Here is a 16483-nt window from a genome sequence, read left to right on the forward strand (position 1 = left end):
ATGCACCGGGTGGGCGGAAGCGCCAGGGAGCAGAAAGGGATTTATTGTGAAGGACAGCGTGGGTGCGAGAGCAGATGGGAGTCAGCCTTGCCCCAGGGCTCGGGAGCAGTGAGGAGCCCTCTTTGACCAAGCACAGAGCAAACCTCTTTTAACACCCTGACAGCAGATCGTGCGATGCTGTGGCTCATCGCAGCGTGCTGGACTGCCAGCAGGAGCCCTCTCCTGTCCCGCACCCTCCTGTCCCACTGCCCGTGGTCTTCTGCCACGGTTGGTCTGCCTCCACCCCAGCCTCTCTCCCTGCCGGGACAGCACGCAGGAGGGTGGCGCCTACCATGTGGTGACCCCGTGAAGTCACGGGGATGGAGGAGGGTCCTGGGCTCCTCGCAGCCACTGCCAGGGCTCTGCTGGCCACTTTTGGATGGGGACGGGAGCTGTCACGGTGGCACAGCCGGTGGCTAGGTTATGGGTTTCCTCACCTGTACCCATCCACACGGGCTGGTTCAGCTGTCCTTGAGCTGGAGGAGGCTCGGTGGCAGTGGGACAGGAGGGTCAGTGTCACCAGGGCTTGCAGAAGTGACATGCTTTTTGGGTGGAGGACCAGCACTGGTTGAAGGACCCAGAGGCTTCATTTGCTGCAGCAAAGTAGATTTGGGTAAAGCCTCCTGGAGTGAGGGTAGAGGAGGAGGAGGTTGTGGCACTGCCACGGGTGGGGATGTTGAACAGCTCGGTCCTTTTTGGGGAAGGAGGGAGAGCCGGTGTCCCCGGTGTGGGGGCTGCGGGGGCTCCTTTGCCACGCTCCCACTGGTGCAGATAAACGCACCTCGCCCCCGTGCTGAGACCCCTTCCACCCTGCTCCCCCTAAAACTGCCCAAAAAGGAGGGTGCTGGGGAAGCAGGGCTGCCCAGAGCTGGGGTGAGGCTGCCCTGGGGCAGGGAGCAGCGTGCTAGCACCCGGCGCTCCCGTTTGCCCCTTGCTGCAGCTGCCAGCAGCATTTCCCTGAGCTCCCCTGCAGCCTGCCCCCGCCGCAGCCGCTCCGGAGAGATCGAGCTGAGGACAAGCGGGTGCTTTGCCTCGCAGGCGCTGCCTCGGCAGGCAGAAGCCGCTTGGCTCCTTCCCGAGGAAGCCGGGGCAGCGGAGGATGCTTGTGGCGGTCCCCAGCCGCGGGGATGCGGGGTTGCTAGGAGGCAGGTGAAGGTGACGGGGACAGCGCTGCGGAGCACCGCAGGCCCAGGTACCGCCGCAGCCGTGCTCCGGGGATGGGGATGGGGACAGGAGGGCCCCCGGAGCCCCTGCGCAGGGCAGGCGGCAGCGGAGGGAAGGAGCTGCGGGGGGACCGGTGGAGGATGTGGGAGCTGGTGGCCGGCTCGGCCCTTCGCCGCCACCGCTCCCTGCTGTGAGTAGCCAGGGGGGCGAGGGGCTCCGGCAAGGGCGATGCTGGGGGCCCATGCCCTTGGGATGCTGCCTGCGGCGGGGCGGGGGGGCGATGCGGCAGCCCCAGGCTGGTGCCGCCGCTGCCCTTGGGATGCTTCGCCGGCTGCGATGTGTCCTTGGGAAACCGCGCTGAGCCGGCCATGGCGGGGCTGGGGATGAGCCCTCATCCTGAGCTGGGAGCCGGATCTGACCCAGCAGGGCCCGGCGGCAGCGCGGAGGACACAGGGAGGAGGAGGAGGAGGCGCAGGGAGCCTGCCGGGGGTCTCCGAGCCACCTTCCCCCTTCTCCTAGATCCGCATGTCCGACCAGAGCAGCAGCGATGATGGGGAGTCCGACCCCCAGCACAGCCTGTCCATGGTCTTCCTCCTCGTCCTCGTCTTCTTCATCATGGGGCTGGTAGGATTCCTGATCTGCCATGTCCTGAAGAAGAAGGGCTACCGGTGCCGGACTTTCCGGGACGAGCTCGACCCAGATAACAAGGACGTGCTGGCGGAGCTCCAGGCCAGTGAGTACGGGGAGCGGGGTGTGGGGGGCTGCGGTGCTGCCCTTTGGTGCTCCTTAAACTCAGCCCTCGAGTGCGGGCTGGGGGTGGCCAGGGGCCCTGTGGTGGGACGTGGTGCCCACCCTTTTCCCCAGGGCCTGTCCCCACCATGTGCTTGCAGAGTCTGTGCAGCCCCGAGCTGTGCCCCGTGGGTGCACGCCAGAGCTCGCGGATTGAGTTGGTTGCGCACGAAGATGGTGTGTGAAGTTTCCAGGTTGGCTTTGCCTGCTGGAGATGTCACAGCCCAGGCAAACATCTCTGCGGGCTTCCAGGAGTGCAGCAGCGGCCACTGACCATGCTGTGCAGGGCAGCTGCCCACCAGACCTCAGCCAAGCCCCCTGCCCCCTCAAAGCAGGTTGTGATGAATGCTGGCGATGAGTGCCACAACAGGGCAGACATCCAGCCAAGTTTCGCCAGCACGCTCCTTTAAGCTTCTAACACTGTAGCTCTGTGACTTTCTCCATCAGAGGTGGTTTCTATGTATTTAGCGAGCCCCCAGTGGGTTTCTTGGCTGTGAACCTGTCCCGTTTACCCTTGGACGCCTTTAGCACCGCAGCATCCTGAAGGTGGCAGCTCCAGGGCTGAACTGTCCTCACGAGGAGCCTCCTCTTCAAGCTTGTTCCAAACCTGCTACCCACTCATGTCCTTGGATGCTCCCCAGAAGGAGCAATGTGCCCCCGCCTCACCGCACCACTGGCTGCCATTTCAGCCCCGTCCTTTCCAGGGTGGAGCTCTGGAGTTCCTCAGGTTCCTCCTGCAGCCGTGGGGACTTGCAGCTCCTCGGGCCTTTGTCGGCACTCACAGCTCCTGCTGAGCTGGGCCTCCCAGCCCCACGCCCTCAGTGCCACATTTTCTCCTTTCAGATGAAGAGGAGGAGCTGAATGAGGACACTGTGGAGAAGATCGTGAGATGCATCATCCAAAACGAAGGTGAGCATTTCCTTGGGCTGGCTTGGAGCCTTGCTGACCGCTTTGGCTGACACGCTCCCTTTTTCCTCTCTCTCCAGCCAATGCAGAGGCCCTCAAGGAGATGCTGGGGGACAATGAAGGGGACATCCCAGTGCCAGTGCCCAGGTGAGGGAAGCCAAAGCTTGTGGCTCTTCCAGAGTAAGGGAGAAGCAACCGCTGGGCATCACCTGGGTCCTCAGACTCTGAACCCGGCCCCTTCCCATATTGGCAGCTTGTTACAAAGCATCTTCCCAACAAGAAGTCCCTCTCCTCTGGGACACGGGGGTTGTGATGACTGCTTCACTTCTTTGCCAGCAGGAATATCCCTTCCTCCTGTCCTAACAGGAGGTCCCCTCAGGAACTGCTGCTTCTCAGGGCTTGCCGCGCTGAGGCTGCACCAGGGTAGGGAAGGCTCCTCCAGATATCACGACCTGTCACATCCTTTTCCTCTTACAGCCTTTGTCCCCACCGCAACAGCCAGGATGGGGGCCCACCACACCACCACACGGTGCATCTGGGCTCCACGCAGGCCCCCTGCATCCACTGCAGCAAGAGGAAGAGGCACCCGCTGCACCGGCAAGGAAGGTCCAAGGATGGCAAAGGCAGGATGCATCCTGGAGAGACCACCGTCTTCTCAGTGGGCAGGTACTGGAATGAGCCTTGCTCTGATGGAGCAAGCATTACAGAGAGACTTCTCGGTTCCCCTTCCCCACTTACCCTATGCCAGACACCCCTTGCTCAGGAGTCCTGAGGGCCAGGTGCCTCCCGCACCTCCAAATTCCCGTGGTATGCAGCAGGCCATGACGCATGGGTGCCTTTCCCCTTCCTTCTCCACAAGGTGACTCAGGCCTGGGTTGCCCTGCTGACTCAGAGCCGGGTAGAGCCCCAATTCCATGTCCATTCAAAGCCTGCTGTCCCACCTACATGCGACTTGGGGTCCTTCTTGCTGCAGGGGCAGTGGCCCCAGGTTTTAGGGATCTCGTGAGGAGAGGGAGGAGGTGACACAGGTTCCTGTTGCAAGTCGCCACCATCAGAATGAAAGAGTGGCTATTCTCCTCCAGGTCTTTGCCTGCAATGATGACTGTAATCAGATGCTGTGGGAGGAATATGAGAGCAGGGGAGTGTACTTGACACTTCCCACAAATAGTCTCCCAGTCCCCATCTGTTCTCACCTCAAGGGACTCCCAGAGCTGCCTGTGGTCTCTGAGCAGTCATCAACCTTTGATACAATCTGTGACCCTGCCCAGGTTGCCCCATTCCCCAGCAGAAAGGTCTGGTCCTGCCATGGTAATGATGAGCCAGATGGGGCATTGGGAGGGGTTGTTTCCACCATCGGAGCTAGGAGTCTCAGAAGGGAGGTGAACTGGGAGCTGTGTGGGGAGCTGGTAAAGGGGAGGACCTCCCCGTGCCAAACTCCATCTGAGATCGCCCCTTTCTGCAGGAGGAAAGCTTCTGGCTTCCTCTGGGCTGGTTGCTGCCAGCTGTCCTTGGTGTCAGGGCTGGTGGCTGGTAAGCCAGATCTCCGCACAGCTGCATATTCATGGCTAATCTTTCCTGGCTGGAGCCCAGCTCCTTCTGCTCCTCTGTGTCCTTCACCCATGTTCTTCTCAGTCTCCTCTCACTCAGCTCTGTGTGCCTGGAGAAGATGGTCCCCTCCGAAACGCGCCTTCCCTCACACCCCAATTTTCTCTCCTTATCCTTGTTAAGTTCCTGTGTCACACAAGCCTTTTCCAAGGTTATATGTTAGAAGTTTCCACTTCCTGAATCTCCTTGGTATGAGGTCCAACTGCTAAGGGGCCTATGTGTCCGTGAGGTACCTCCAAATTCTACCTCCAAATTATGTCTCGTGTTTCCCAGCTGGCCCCTCTGCTCTTCCAGTTCCCTGATGACTTTTCAGGGAGTGCCCTTGCTGTGTCTTGCTATGAGTATTGTGATTGCACAAGCCACCTTGATTCATGACCACACACAAAAACTCCACTTTAACCTGCTTCTGTTTGCAGCCCTCAGGTCTTGTTCATCCATTTTTGGCTGTTGCTTTTGCCTTGGAGACAGCAGCTGGGAGTCTGATCCCCTTTCCTATTGACCAGGTCTGGTGCGGTCAGCGTGGGTCCACCAAGGCTGTCAGGGGCTGGAGCACACGGTGTGTGAAGAGCTGATGAGGGAATGGGGTTTGTTTGGCATGGAGAGGTCTAGTGGGGATCTAATTGCTCTGAAACCACTCAGAAGGATGAGGGGAATTTAAGTGACGATGCAGCTAGACTCCTCTCAGAGATGCACCATGAAGGGCAAGAGGCAGCAGCCGCAGGTTGTACCTAGTGAAATCTGGATGAGGCACAGAGAGGAAGCATTGTGCCCCATGAATTATGCTGCCCTATGGCAGGGCCCCAAGCAGCAGGGGGATTGGCATCCTTGGGGATCTCCAAACCCAGCTGGAGAGGTTTTGGAGAGCCCCGAGCAGCCTGACTAAGGGTGGAAGATGGCTCCATCTTGAGCGGAGGGTTGTACCAGAGGCCTTTCCCACCTGAACTGTCCTGTAATTCTGAGGTAATCAGGTTTAAATGATCTGTACTCTCATATTATTGAATAATTTATCATCTGTCTTAGGGCTTTCCTAAACCTTTCATCTTTGCCATCGCTACCATGCTATTGAGCGGCCACATCAGGGGAGCCCTCCCTCACCACGCACCGACCCACCAGTGGCGGAGCTCATACGCAGCCCATCCACATCTCACGGAGGTCTCGTCCCCGCCTCGCTCAGCTGCAGCATGTTGTGTCCTGTTGGATCAAGTGCCCTAGCCGTGCTGACTAGGCGGACACCAAAATGCTCCTGCCCTTCTCCTTATGATCCGGAGGTTTCTCATGTCCTCTCCAGCCTGAATCCTGCCTGCTCCTCTGAGTGCCTTCCCGTCTCCTTCAGGCTGACACTGCTCAAAGGTGTTACTGAGAAATGGTCCCATCATTTGTGCCTCCTCCCGGTCCCTTTTTGGGACTGGAGCATTCTGTGGCCTTAACGTATCACCGTGCTGGTGCCCTGTCTCCAGATACCTGGATAGACCTAAAAGGTCACATTTGCTGTGGCTCGGCCTGACCCCAGCAGTCCTCTGGGAACATCATTCCAAACTGGAGCATTTCCCTTCTCAGCCCTTCCAATTTATGAGCAGTGTTTCAAGCTGTGATGCTGAGGAGTCTGTATTGCCTACCCTGGTGATGTTATTTATGGTTCTGGCCACCTGGTGCTCTGGCCATCTGCTGAGGCCTGCACTGCCTCTGTCTGGAGCTCCCCTGTGCTTCAAGAGGGTTTAAGAACTACCATCGGGTAACCTGAACATCTTCTTGAAATCACATTCCTTGTTGCTGTCTTCTGCTTGCTAGCCCGTCTTTCCTTGTTCCTGACACAGGACCACTCTGGTGGTGTCCTTCACTCACTCGCTCTGGCAGCTCATCTCGGATCTGTTCTTTCTTGGACCTTCCTTCTCAGTGTCCTCCTTTGGGATGGCCATTTACTTAACACTCAGGTCTTGCTCTTCTTTCAGCCCCAGCAGCGCTTCAGCCTCGCTGCTGGCACCATTTTGCCCTGCCTGCCGCCGACTCACAGCCGAGCCCCAGCAGCGCCAGGGCCTTCTGGGCCTGAATCCCCTGTGGTGGGCCCAGTGCTCTGTCTGGTGGGCACCAGCTCACCGGAGGAGACATTTCCCCTCTGCTGGTCTAGCTGTGGTGTGCAGTGCTTAAATGGGGGAATCAGAGCTTGTCAGCACCAGCTCCCTTGCAGTTTTTAGACTTTGTGCATTCCCCCTCCCAAATCCCAAACTGACAGCAGTTCCCTAACCTCTCCCTCCTCCCCAAGTGCAGTACTGCAGTCCCCTCTGATTCTACACTCATCCGTTGTCCGTGTCAGGCTGACTTTGCAGTTCTCCTTCCCTCCCCAGAGCTCTGAGCTGCTCCCCGTCATGCAGTGGAGGCTTGGTAGGCCGCTCAGCACCATCCATTGCACCAGGGGCTGCGCACAGCTTGCCCTGGTGGGTTTTAGCCTGGCAGCTCCTCTTCGTGCTTGATACCTGTCCCCACACACAGCTCACCCTTCCCTCAGCCTGCAAAGCGGCCCTGCAGCCCCTTACACAGATCCCTTCCTCCCTGGGATCTACCCAAAATGCACCAAATCCACATCCAAGGCTCTGTACAAGCCCCTCTTTGGCCAGGCTGCATCTCAGGGCTGTTACCTGTCCTGCCATGGGAGGACAGACCGTAAGGGCTGGCACCAACATCTGGACTGGGCTTTTCGTCCTTCTCTTTACCAGCACTTTGTACTGGGTGTGCTTTCTGTAGAAAATGAAGGAAATCTGGGGTGAGGTGGCCAGGGCATGGCTGGGGCGGGTGTCAGCACTGAACAGGTCTGAGAGTTTGGAGATCAGCACGGGCTGGCGACAAAGAGAGAAGATCCCACGCTGGAGGCAAGCTGGAAATAGCGTTGGGAAGGAAACAGTGGGAGAACAGAGGGAAGAGCTTTTGACCCGCCTGTCCCCTGTTGCAGGTTTCGTGTCACGCACATCGGGAAGAAGCCCACCTTCCCCGAGCAGCAGGACGGCGCCCAGCCTGACGGCAGCAGGGAGCCGAGCACAGAGGAGCTGGAGCACAGCAGCGAGCGGCTGCGGCGGGAGCGGGCTCGCAACGGGACTGTCCCCACGGGTGGCCTGGAGAATGGGGCCGTCCAGGGGGGAGCAAAAAGCACGGAGCTGAGCCGCTCCAGCACCCCAGCTCCAAACACACCCGGCAGCCGGGACGGCAGAGCGGCGGGCAGGGTGGGCAGCTCTCCTGGGAGCACAAGTCACCAGTGGAGGCACCTGAGCCGTCGGGGTCTGGGAGGGTCGAGCCTCAGCATCCCGGGGCAGCTGGGGCAGGAAGGAGGACAGAGAGGCAGCATCTGCCAGGAGGAGGCCGGACTGGGGTCAGCAGATGAGGTGTCGGATATTCACGGGAGCCTGAGCCTACATGAAGGGGCGGAGGAGCTGGGAAGGGAGGAGAGCAGCAGAAGACAGCCTGCAGCAGAGGCCATGGGGCAGCAGGTGGGTTCCTCCTCTTCCTCGTCCCCTGGTGGTCTCCTGGGTTGGAGGGGCTGAGGGATTACGGTGCAGTGCCCAAGGTCCTGGTGTGCTTGGGTGCTGCCAAACACGCTCACAGGGCAGTTTGGGTTGTAAGGGACTTCTAAAGACCACTGAGTCCAGCCCCCTGCTGTGGGCAGGGACATCTTTCACCACACCAGGTTGCTCAAGGCCCCATCCAACCCAGCTCCGAACACTCCCCATGACGGGGCATCCACAGCTTCTCTGGGCAACCTGTTCCGGCATCTCACTGCTCCCATCACGAAAAATTTCCTCCTTATACCAAATCCACCCTCTTTCACTTTAAAACCATTGCCCCTCATCCTGTCACTAAAAGCCCTAGGACAAGGTCTTCCTCCATCTTTCTTTTGAACCCCTTTATACATGGAAAGGCCACAATGAGGTCTCCTGGAGGCTCCTCTTCTCCACACAGCAGCATGAGCCCCACTGCAGGGACGGAGGAGCTGGGGGTGGCTGCGGTGCAGGACCTGCTCCATCCTGCACACCCTGCTCCCTTTCCCTAGCTGCATTTTCCCATCCTTTTTCTAATACCTGTAGCAGTGGTAAAGAGGGGTGCTCTCATTCCACGGACACCCTCTGAGCGCTTCTGATGGGATGGGTCTGAGAAAATGTGACTTCTCCTTGGGACGTGCCAAGTCACCGTGACACTGTTCCCACCCTGCTGGTGCCCATGGTCCAGGGAAAGGCAGGCCGTGGTTGACCCTTGTGGTTGACGCAGCAGAGACCCGAGGGCAGACCTGCAGCCGCCAGCCCCTCGGGCAAGGGATGTGTTCAGCCCCTTTGTGGTTGGGCTCTTTGGGGACATCTCCTGGGATCACTATTCCTCGTCCCTCTGCACAGGGCTTATTCTCCCTCAGGGCTCACCGCAGCCAGCAACATGCAGGCAGGGCAAGATGCCCCCAGGAGCCCTTCTGGCCTTGAAGTCTGGGAAGGGATGAAGCCACCAGGCTGGGGCTCAGTTGTTATACCCACCCTGGTGCTTGGAGCGGGGAGCAGCACCTGGGCAGCTCCCAGCCTCCCCACCTGACACCACGCTGGAGCTGCTAGCGAGCTCTGGGCAGCACCAGTGAAGAGATGGGGTGCTTGGACTTCAGTGGGCCAGCCCGCTCCCTGTTGCTGCCTCCAGGCTCTTACTTGCTGGAGGAGGAGGGAAACAAATGGTTTGAGGAAAGAACCTGTGTGCCTCAGTGCTGGGAGCCTGCTTGAAGGAAGGAGGATGGATGTGAATGTGGAAAGCCTAAGGAAGGCCCTTAGTAGGGGCTGAATGGCTGCAGACTTTCTTCAGAGACCTCTCCAGAGGACTGCAGAGGCACCAAGAGGTCCTCCTTCCTCCAGTGGCCCAGCACGCAGCCCTTTCCTTCTGTTCATCTTCCCTTCGGTTCACCATTGAGGAGAGCAGGGAAGGGGCGGGCTGGACAAAGCAGAAGGTTGAGATGTGGGGCAGGAGAAGCACGGACAGCCCTGGGCATAGCCAAGCACCCAGCCCTGGGGCCGCTCCACTGGACTTGGTGGTGTTGCTTTGGCACGATCGGGGACAGGTGGCCACAGGGAGGACAGTGATGGGATGTCAATAAGATGTTTGCTACCAAGTCCTGGAGCTGCTCAGCAACTACCCCGTCCCTTACGTCCCTGCCAGGGCCACCCTGAAGACTGTTAGCTGCTGCCTGGTACGTCCTGCAGGCGGCAGAAGGGCAGAGAAATGGGGATGGGGCTGTAAGTTAGCGGGGTCATGGCCACCGGCCCGTGGGTCCCTGATGGGGCCAACGGAGCCCCTGGCTGGGCTCCCCCAGGAGCTCTGCCTGATACCTGCATCTCTCCCCCTCCCGCAGGAGCCCAGCACCATGGTACAGGACCGAGGAGCCACTGTGTGATGTGAGTGCTCGTCCCCAGCCCCGCGTCCAGGTCCTGGGGTGGGCAGGGGGTCACGGCTGCAGAGAGGGGCCGAGCCATGCAGAGCGCCCATCTACCTGCGGGGGGTACCCGGCTGGCCACAGCGGTGGCCATGGGCCAGCCCCATCCCACTTCTCTCTCCCCGCAGCTCCTTTCCACTCCTGGCCAGAGCAGCCGACGGGAGGCACGGGGCCCCTGGCCCCACACCGGGCTGGGGGCTCTGCCGCGGGGGGCAGCCGGCCCCGGCCCCAGCCTGGGCAAGCAGCTTGGCATGGCCAGAGCGACGCGCGGACATTACAGACCTCATCCCATCAGCAATAGTTACCTGACTCCCACCCAGCACCAACACCCCCACGCCGGGGGTCCCCCCAGCCTGGCACAAGTGGGGACTCCCTCCCAGCACCCCGCTGCCACCCAGTCCCCGCACCCCCCAGAAGGATTCTGTAGGGATGCTGCAGGGGCAGTGGCACCAGCTCGAGCCCCCCGCATCCCCAAACTCACCGCAGAGCACAGCCCCAGCGGTGCCACCGAGCAGGACGCGGTGCAGCACCCGCCGGCACAAAGCCCCCAGCGCCACTGGGGAGGGACTGCGCAGCGCCTGGGGGATGCTGATGGAGATGGGAGCCTCCAGCCCTGCCCGGACACAGGGCAACCCGGCCCCCAAGGCGAGCTTTGGTGTTAAAGTGCACTGTAAATAGATGAGCTAAAACCATTAAAGCTGCTGAACACAGCGGTGGAGCAAACTGGTTTTATTGCGGCATGGCCACCCCCTGCCCACACCGAACACGGTGTGGTGCCCAGCACGAGGAGGGGCAGAGGGGCCTGGGGAAGTAATGCCATGGGCGAGGGGCAGGGGCACAGCTGCCCGGTGCCATATGGGGATACAGGAGCATCCTGCAAGCAGCTCTGGGCAGGATGCAGCCCCCGGAGAGACCAGCTCGGGGAACAGCGGGGTGCACGGCAGGTCCTGCTCCCCTCCACGCCATCTCCTGCCCCAGGGGAGCAGCCCAAGGACGGGGGGCATGTTTCGCTCGGGTGAAGACTGTGCAGCCTGGGGAGGGCCAGGGGCATCCCCAGGGTCAGCTGAGGTCCAGCTCGGGGTCGGGGGCTCTGCCGGGTGGTGGGGGAGGCGCACGGAGCTGCCAAGAGAGGGGAGGAGATGCCCACAGGCTGAGGCCAGGGGCTCCCCATTGCCCTGACCCCCAGTACAGAGGCTGTGGGGATGCACAATCCCTTTGTGGGGATCTGGGACGGGATTTGGGGGGGAGAACATCGCAGTGAAGGGGCACTTACCGGACGGATGCGGGTGGCTGACAGGTCCGGAGAGCTCTGCCCGCTGCCTGTGCCCTCCTGCCTGCCAACTGCACCCACACAAGAGCTCAGACACGCTCTGTGGGCCCTCCCAGACACCCCCCCGACCCCCAGCACTCACCTCCCAGCAGAGTTTCGGGAGACGGATTGGAGCCCACGCTGCTGCCAGGCACAAGGCCAGGTGGGGAGAAGGGCGGCGGGGACGGTGAAGGCAGCTCCTGCGAACACAGAGCCGAGCGCTGGAGCAGGGCGGGCAGCACCAGGACCCCCCTGCAGCCACGGTCACTGTCACCAACCTGCCCAGCCATCCCCCGAGCCCCAGTGAGCTCCTCCACCACCAGCGAGGGGAAGACGCCGACGCGGCCATCAAAGTCCCCCGTCCAGAAGCCGTCGTCCACCTCGTCCTCAGCACGGGGCAGCACGCGGATGATGGCACCCTCGGGGAAGCTCAGCTCCTCGGGGCTCTGTCCCTCGTAGTCATAGAGGGCTCGCACCAGCCACGCTGCGGGGAGGGGACTCAGCACCATGGGACGAGGTCCCGCAGCTCCATCCCGGGGCAGTGATGTCCCACACACCCATGCCCCACACACCCACCTCCGGGCTCCAGGACCAGCTCCGCGGCCATGAGGCTGGAGAGCTGCCGCTGCAGGGCGGCCCCCGAGGGGCCCACGACACCAGTCCCAGTGGCCAAACTCGGCTCACTGCCCACACAGCCCAGGGACAGCAGGTACTTCTCGGGGACGTAGCCGATCTGGCCTGCCTTGTTCCGAGCCTGGTGGGGCAGAAGCCATGTTACCATCCCAGTGACATGATGGCATTTGGGTCCCCCTAGCCCAGAACCCTCCAAAACTGCCCCCAGCTTTGTGATGAGCCGGAGGGCAGACCCCAGTCCACTCCAGCTGCCCACACACCCACCTTCACCCACTCCTCCATGTCACCATCCTCGATGACCTCCAGCTCCTCTCCCTGCGCGATGGACAGCTCGTCCGCCTGGCGGCCCTGTGGGGAACAGGGGACAGCGTGTCACAGCCAGGACAGGGGACAGCGTGTTACAGCCAGGCTGGCAGTGCCATCCCCATGAGGGCAGGGCACCTGTGGCTTTACCTGGTACCCAAAGATGACTCTGCAGGTGTAGGGGTAGGTGCGGGCGGTGTGGCCGGGCTCAGCATCCTCGAACGTCTCGTCGCTGTCGTAGTCATCGAACTCGGCGGGGTCCAGCCCCGTGGGCTCCTCCTCGCCCGGCCGGGTGCTGCTGGGGGTGCGCGGGTGCTCCTCGCCCGCCCGCACAGCCCCAGCCAGCCAGGCGTCCACGTCCAGCCCCACCGTGCGCAGCAGCGCCAGCCGCGCCTCTGCCTTCGCCTTGCCGACCTGAGCCACGGACCGGGAGGGGATAACGGCACGGACAGGGCAGGGATGGGGATGGATGTTTTCAAGGGATAAGGTGACCACAGTGGGGCGGGGGACAGCCAAGCCCCATCCCCAAGGACCCGGCCCCCAGCATGGCTACTACATGGCACAGCAACCCAGCACTGTGCTGCCACTGCAGCTCCACATCCCTGTATACCCCCGTCCCCAAAACCCCTTGAGGGTAACAAACCTCGAGGCCACCCCAAGCACATTTGGGACCCACCTCTGCCTTCCGGATGTTTTCTCGCACTTCCTCCATCTGCCGCTCCACAGCGGCCGCCTCCGCCTCGGAGACCTGCTGCCTCCTGGCCTCCAGCCTCTGCAGCACCTGGGGGACACCAGCAGGTCGGGACAGGGGGCGGTGGGATGGGGCTGCAGCTGCTGCCCCTCCTTGAGACCCCTGGGAGGGACGGCCTCGGCTGCGCACCCACCTCCTCGCCGTGTGCCTTGTTCTTGCCATCCCGGGTCACCCGCGTGGCCCAGCGCCGGGCCTCCTTCTCCAGGCTGGCCCCACCGTCCTCCGGCTCCCGCAGGGACACCTGGGCGAGGACAGGGTGGCTGGGAAGGGTCTGGGTGTGTGGCCTCCCCGTGTCGTACTGCCCGCCCCCCCCTCCCCCCCCCCCACCTACTTCAGGGATGCCAGTGAGCTGGAAACGCTGCTCGGGTGCCAGCGTGAAGGCGGCGTGGTCCTGCAGGAAGAGGAGGAGGTCCTGCTCCCGGCACACCTGTGGCGGGGAGAAGCATGGGGCTGGGGGAGGGATGCTCACCCGTCCCCATCTGCCAGCCATCAGGGACTCGGGGACGGGTGGCGTTACCCGCGTGGCCGCCTCCGAAACGGTCTGGAACCACTCCTGCGTGGCCCTGCAGGTCTCCACCTCCGCCTGGCCCGCCGTGGTCAAGTGGTCCCGCAGCCGCTCATAGAGGTCACCGTCCAGAGCCTGTGGAAAGCCAGTGGCAGACCCCCACATGGCCCCCGTGTCTCCTCGGGGACAGGGCAGGGGACCATGCCAACAGCACGGGGACCTGTCCCAGCCCTGCGAGACCCCCGCCGTGCCCTGCCCAGGGGGATGCAGTGGGCTGCTGTGTCCCCCCAGCAGCCCCAAGCTGGGGAGGTGTCCCCAGAGCTGCTACCTGCATGACGGCGGGCAGCTCCATGCGGTAGTAGTGGTCCAGGTGGGCATTGGCGGACACCAGCATGAGGACGTACTCGTTCTGCACGCCCGCAAGCTGCCTCGAGTACTCGGCCAGCTGCGCGGAGAACTGGGGGACGGGGACAGCGAGGGGTGGTGACGAGGTGGGGGACACCGCCCCACACCGTCCCCGTGCCTGGGGACCTCGCCGTCCCCGTGCTGCCCACCTTGGCGCTGAGTTTCTGCAGGCTGGCCTTGGTGTGGAAAATCCTCCGGTCGCTCTTGCGGAGCCTGGGGAGGACAGGGACAGTGTGACCCCCTGCATGTCCCCACCACTCCCGCTGCAGCCCCCGTCCCCTCCTCACCGTGCCTCCACGTCGGCCGCCTTGTCCTTGGCCACCTCGCTGCTGCGCTGGAGGTGGGTGAACTGCTTCTTCGCCTTGTCCAGCTCCTTCACCGTCTCCAGCAGCTCTGCCTGTGCCTTCTGCAGCTGCTCGATGCTCTGGGAGGGGGATGTCAGCCCTGGGACCCGTCCCCACTGCCCTCACCCTGTCCCTGGGGGGACGTGCCCTCACCCCATACCTTCTTGAGCATCCTCTCCTTGGACAGGCGGGCGGTCTTGGCAGCCTCGGCGGCGAGGCTGCGGTAGCTCTCGGAGGCAGTGACGCGGGCCTGCCCGGCGTACGTGGTCCCCTCGATGACGCCCTTCCAGACAGTGAGGACTCCCCTGCAGGGATGAGGGCAGGGGATCAGCCACACCGTGGGGCTCCTGTGCAGCCCTGCTGAGGCTTCTGGGGATGCCCAGAAAACAGCAAAGCCTGCCCCTGCCGTCCCTGCTGAGGTGGGTACTGCATCCATGGGGACATCCCACCCACGGCTGCATCCCTGAGGCACCCAAATCCTGGCCAGCATTTGCCATCTCCAAGCTGGGAGGGCCATGTATCAACCCCTGCCCCTTGTCCCCATCCCCATCCCCCTGTAGCTCACCTTGAGTCACCGGCATCGCTGCGGCCCCGCTGCCAGTCCCTCTTCACGAACTGGCTGGCCAGCCTCTGCAGTGCCTGCGGACAGACCCGCTGTCACCAGTGCTCCCTTACCGGGCACCCCGGCACCCTGCCACCCACCCTGGGGGTGAGAGCGGGTCCCCTGGGGCTGGCTGCCCACCCTGTGGGTGTCCCCAGGGGGGCAGGTTGGGGGCAGAAAGCAGCCTGTGCAGGAAAAGGAGGCGAAGGCTGGCCCCAAGGCAGTGCCAGGGGGTGCGGAGGTAAAGGAAAGCCCCCCAGGTGGCGGCTTTCAGGAGCAAGGACCAGGAAGGGGACATCAGCGAGGGACGCTGGCTGTGAAGGCAGAGTAGAGGAGCCCCAACAAAGCCAAGAGCAGAGCGATCTCAGCCCTGGGGGGGGGGCGGGACACGGGGACAGTCCCTGCGGGGTGCTGCACCCACCGGAGAGTCCACCAAGAGCAGGGAGCAGGCGAGCAGCCGGGAAAGCAGCGGGGCAGCAGCAGGAGCGAGGCAGAAGGTGCAGCGCAGCAGGGGGCCGAGACCCCCTGGAGCCCCTTGGGTGCTGCTGGGGGAGAGAAGAAGGGGTCAGGGGGGTAGGGGGCCAGAGGGTCAGAGGGGTCAGGGAGGTCAGGGGGTCAGAGGGGTCAGGGCCGGGGGTGCCAGGCGCGGTGGCACTGCCACAACCCCGCGGGCTGTGGCGGAGGGGACACGAGGTGAGGGTCGCGGGGTGCCGGGTGCACACAGCATGACCCCGAGGGACGCAGCGGGGCTGGGCTGCGGTGCACGGAGCCCAGCCATGACCCAGCACGGGCCGGGCCGCCACCCTCCCGTGTCCTTCCCCGCGGGCCCGCGCACCCGGGGAGGTGCCGGGAGCCCCCCGAGGGGCCGGGGCCGTTCCCGACAGCCCGGCCCCGTCCTCACCTGCCCGTACTCCCGCTCGATGGCGGCGCGCTGCTTGCTGTACGACCTGCGGGAGAAGGCGGGGGGCAGCGGGGCCGGCGGCGGACCCCGGCAGCCCCCGGTGTCCCCCCCCCGGCAGCCCCCACCCGCCGTACCTGATGTCCTCCAGCAGCTCGGCGTCCCGCTGCTGCTTGCCCTGCAGCCCGCAGAGCTGCTCGAGGAAGTGCAGCTTCACCTCCTGGCTCAGCTTACCCTGCGGGCACGGCACGGCACGGCTCGGCTCAGCCCCGGGGCACGGCCCCGCCTCCCCGCCCCGGCGCCCCGCAGGGCCCCGGCCCCGGCCCCGGCCCCGCGCCCACCTTGCGCGGCGGCGGCTGCATCCCCCCGGCGCGGCACCCACCGGCCCGCACCCGCCGCGCGCCTGCCGGGCCCGGAACTGCGGCCCCGCCCCGCCCCCTGCAAGCCCCGCCCCCTCCGCATCAGGCCCCGCCCCCCGCACCAGGCCCCGCCCACATAGCCACACCCCGCAAAACAAAGCCCCGCCCACTCAATACACCCCTGGCCTGTAGGCCCCGCCCACCGGGGTAAGCCCCGCCCACCGGGGGTAAGCCCCGCCCACCGAGGGTGAGCCCCGCCCACCGAGGGTAAGCCCCGCCCCCCCGTGCTGTGCCCTCCTCCCTCTGCGGGCACAGGGAGGTGGGGGCGGGGACATGGGGACATGGGGACGGGGGGTGTAGGGACGCGGGGACATGGGGATGGGGACACAGGGACATGGAGACACCGAGATGGGGACATGGGCACAGGGA

General features: G+C 63.4%; 2 protein-coding genes across 2 annotated transcripts; one reads left to right on the forward strand and one right to left on the reverse strand.

Annotated features, from left to right (window-relative positions):
• Window positions 1–1728: 1728 nt before the first annotated feature.
• RELL2 (RELT like 2) lies at window positions 1729–9907 on the forward strand. The gene is made up of 6 exons (XM_035562947.1): window positions 1729–1936; window positions 2836–2901; window positions 2979–3045; window positions 3376–3564; window positions 7448–7979; window positions 9866–9907. Exons 1-6 carry the CDS (start codon window positions 1729–1731, stop codon window positions 9905–9907), a joined length of 1104 nt encoding a protein of 367 aa, XP_035418840.1.
• Window positions 9908–10660: 753 nt separating this feature from the next.
• FCHSD1 (FCH and double SH3 domains 1) lies at window positions 10661–16125 on the reverse strand. Its single transcript, XM_035562883.2, has 19 exons — window positions 16037–16125; window positions 15833–15930; window positions 15699–15744; window positions 14762–14835; window positions 14357–14501; window positions 14140–14276; window positions 14002–14065; window positions 13776–13904; window positions 13460–13582; window positions 13274–13369; window positions 13076–13183; window positions 12868–12972; window positions 12342–12605; window positions 12153–12236; window positions 11832–12009; window positions 11534–11739; window positions 11359–11455; window positions 11220–11287; window positions 10661–11065 (listed from the first exon to the last, which is right to left on the reverse strand). The coding sequence occupies exons 1-19, from the start codon at window positions 16055–16057 to the stop codon at window positions 11006–11008; spliced, it is 2103 nt and encodes a 700-aa protein (XP_035418776.1). The 5' UTR covers window positions 16058–16125; the 3' UTR covers window positions 10661–11005.
• Between the last annotated feature and the right edge of the window lie 358 nt (window positions 16126–16483).

This window comes from Cygnus atratus, chromosome 14 (assembly GCF_013377495.2).
Source record: "Cygnus atratus isolate AKBS03 ecotype Queensland, Australia chromosome 14, CAtr_DNAZoo_HiC_assembly, whole genome shotgun sequence".
In the NCBI taxonomy this organism is placed as follows: Eukaryota; Metazoa; Chordata; class Aves; order Anseriformes; family Anatidae; genus Cygnus; species Cygnus atratus.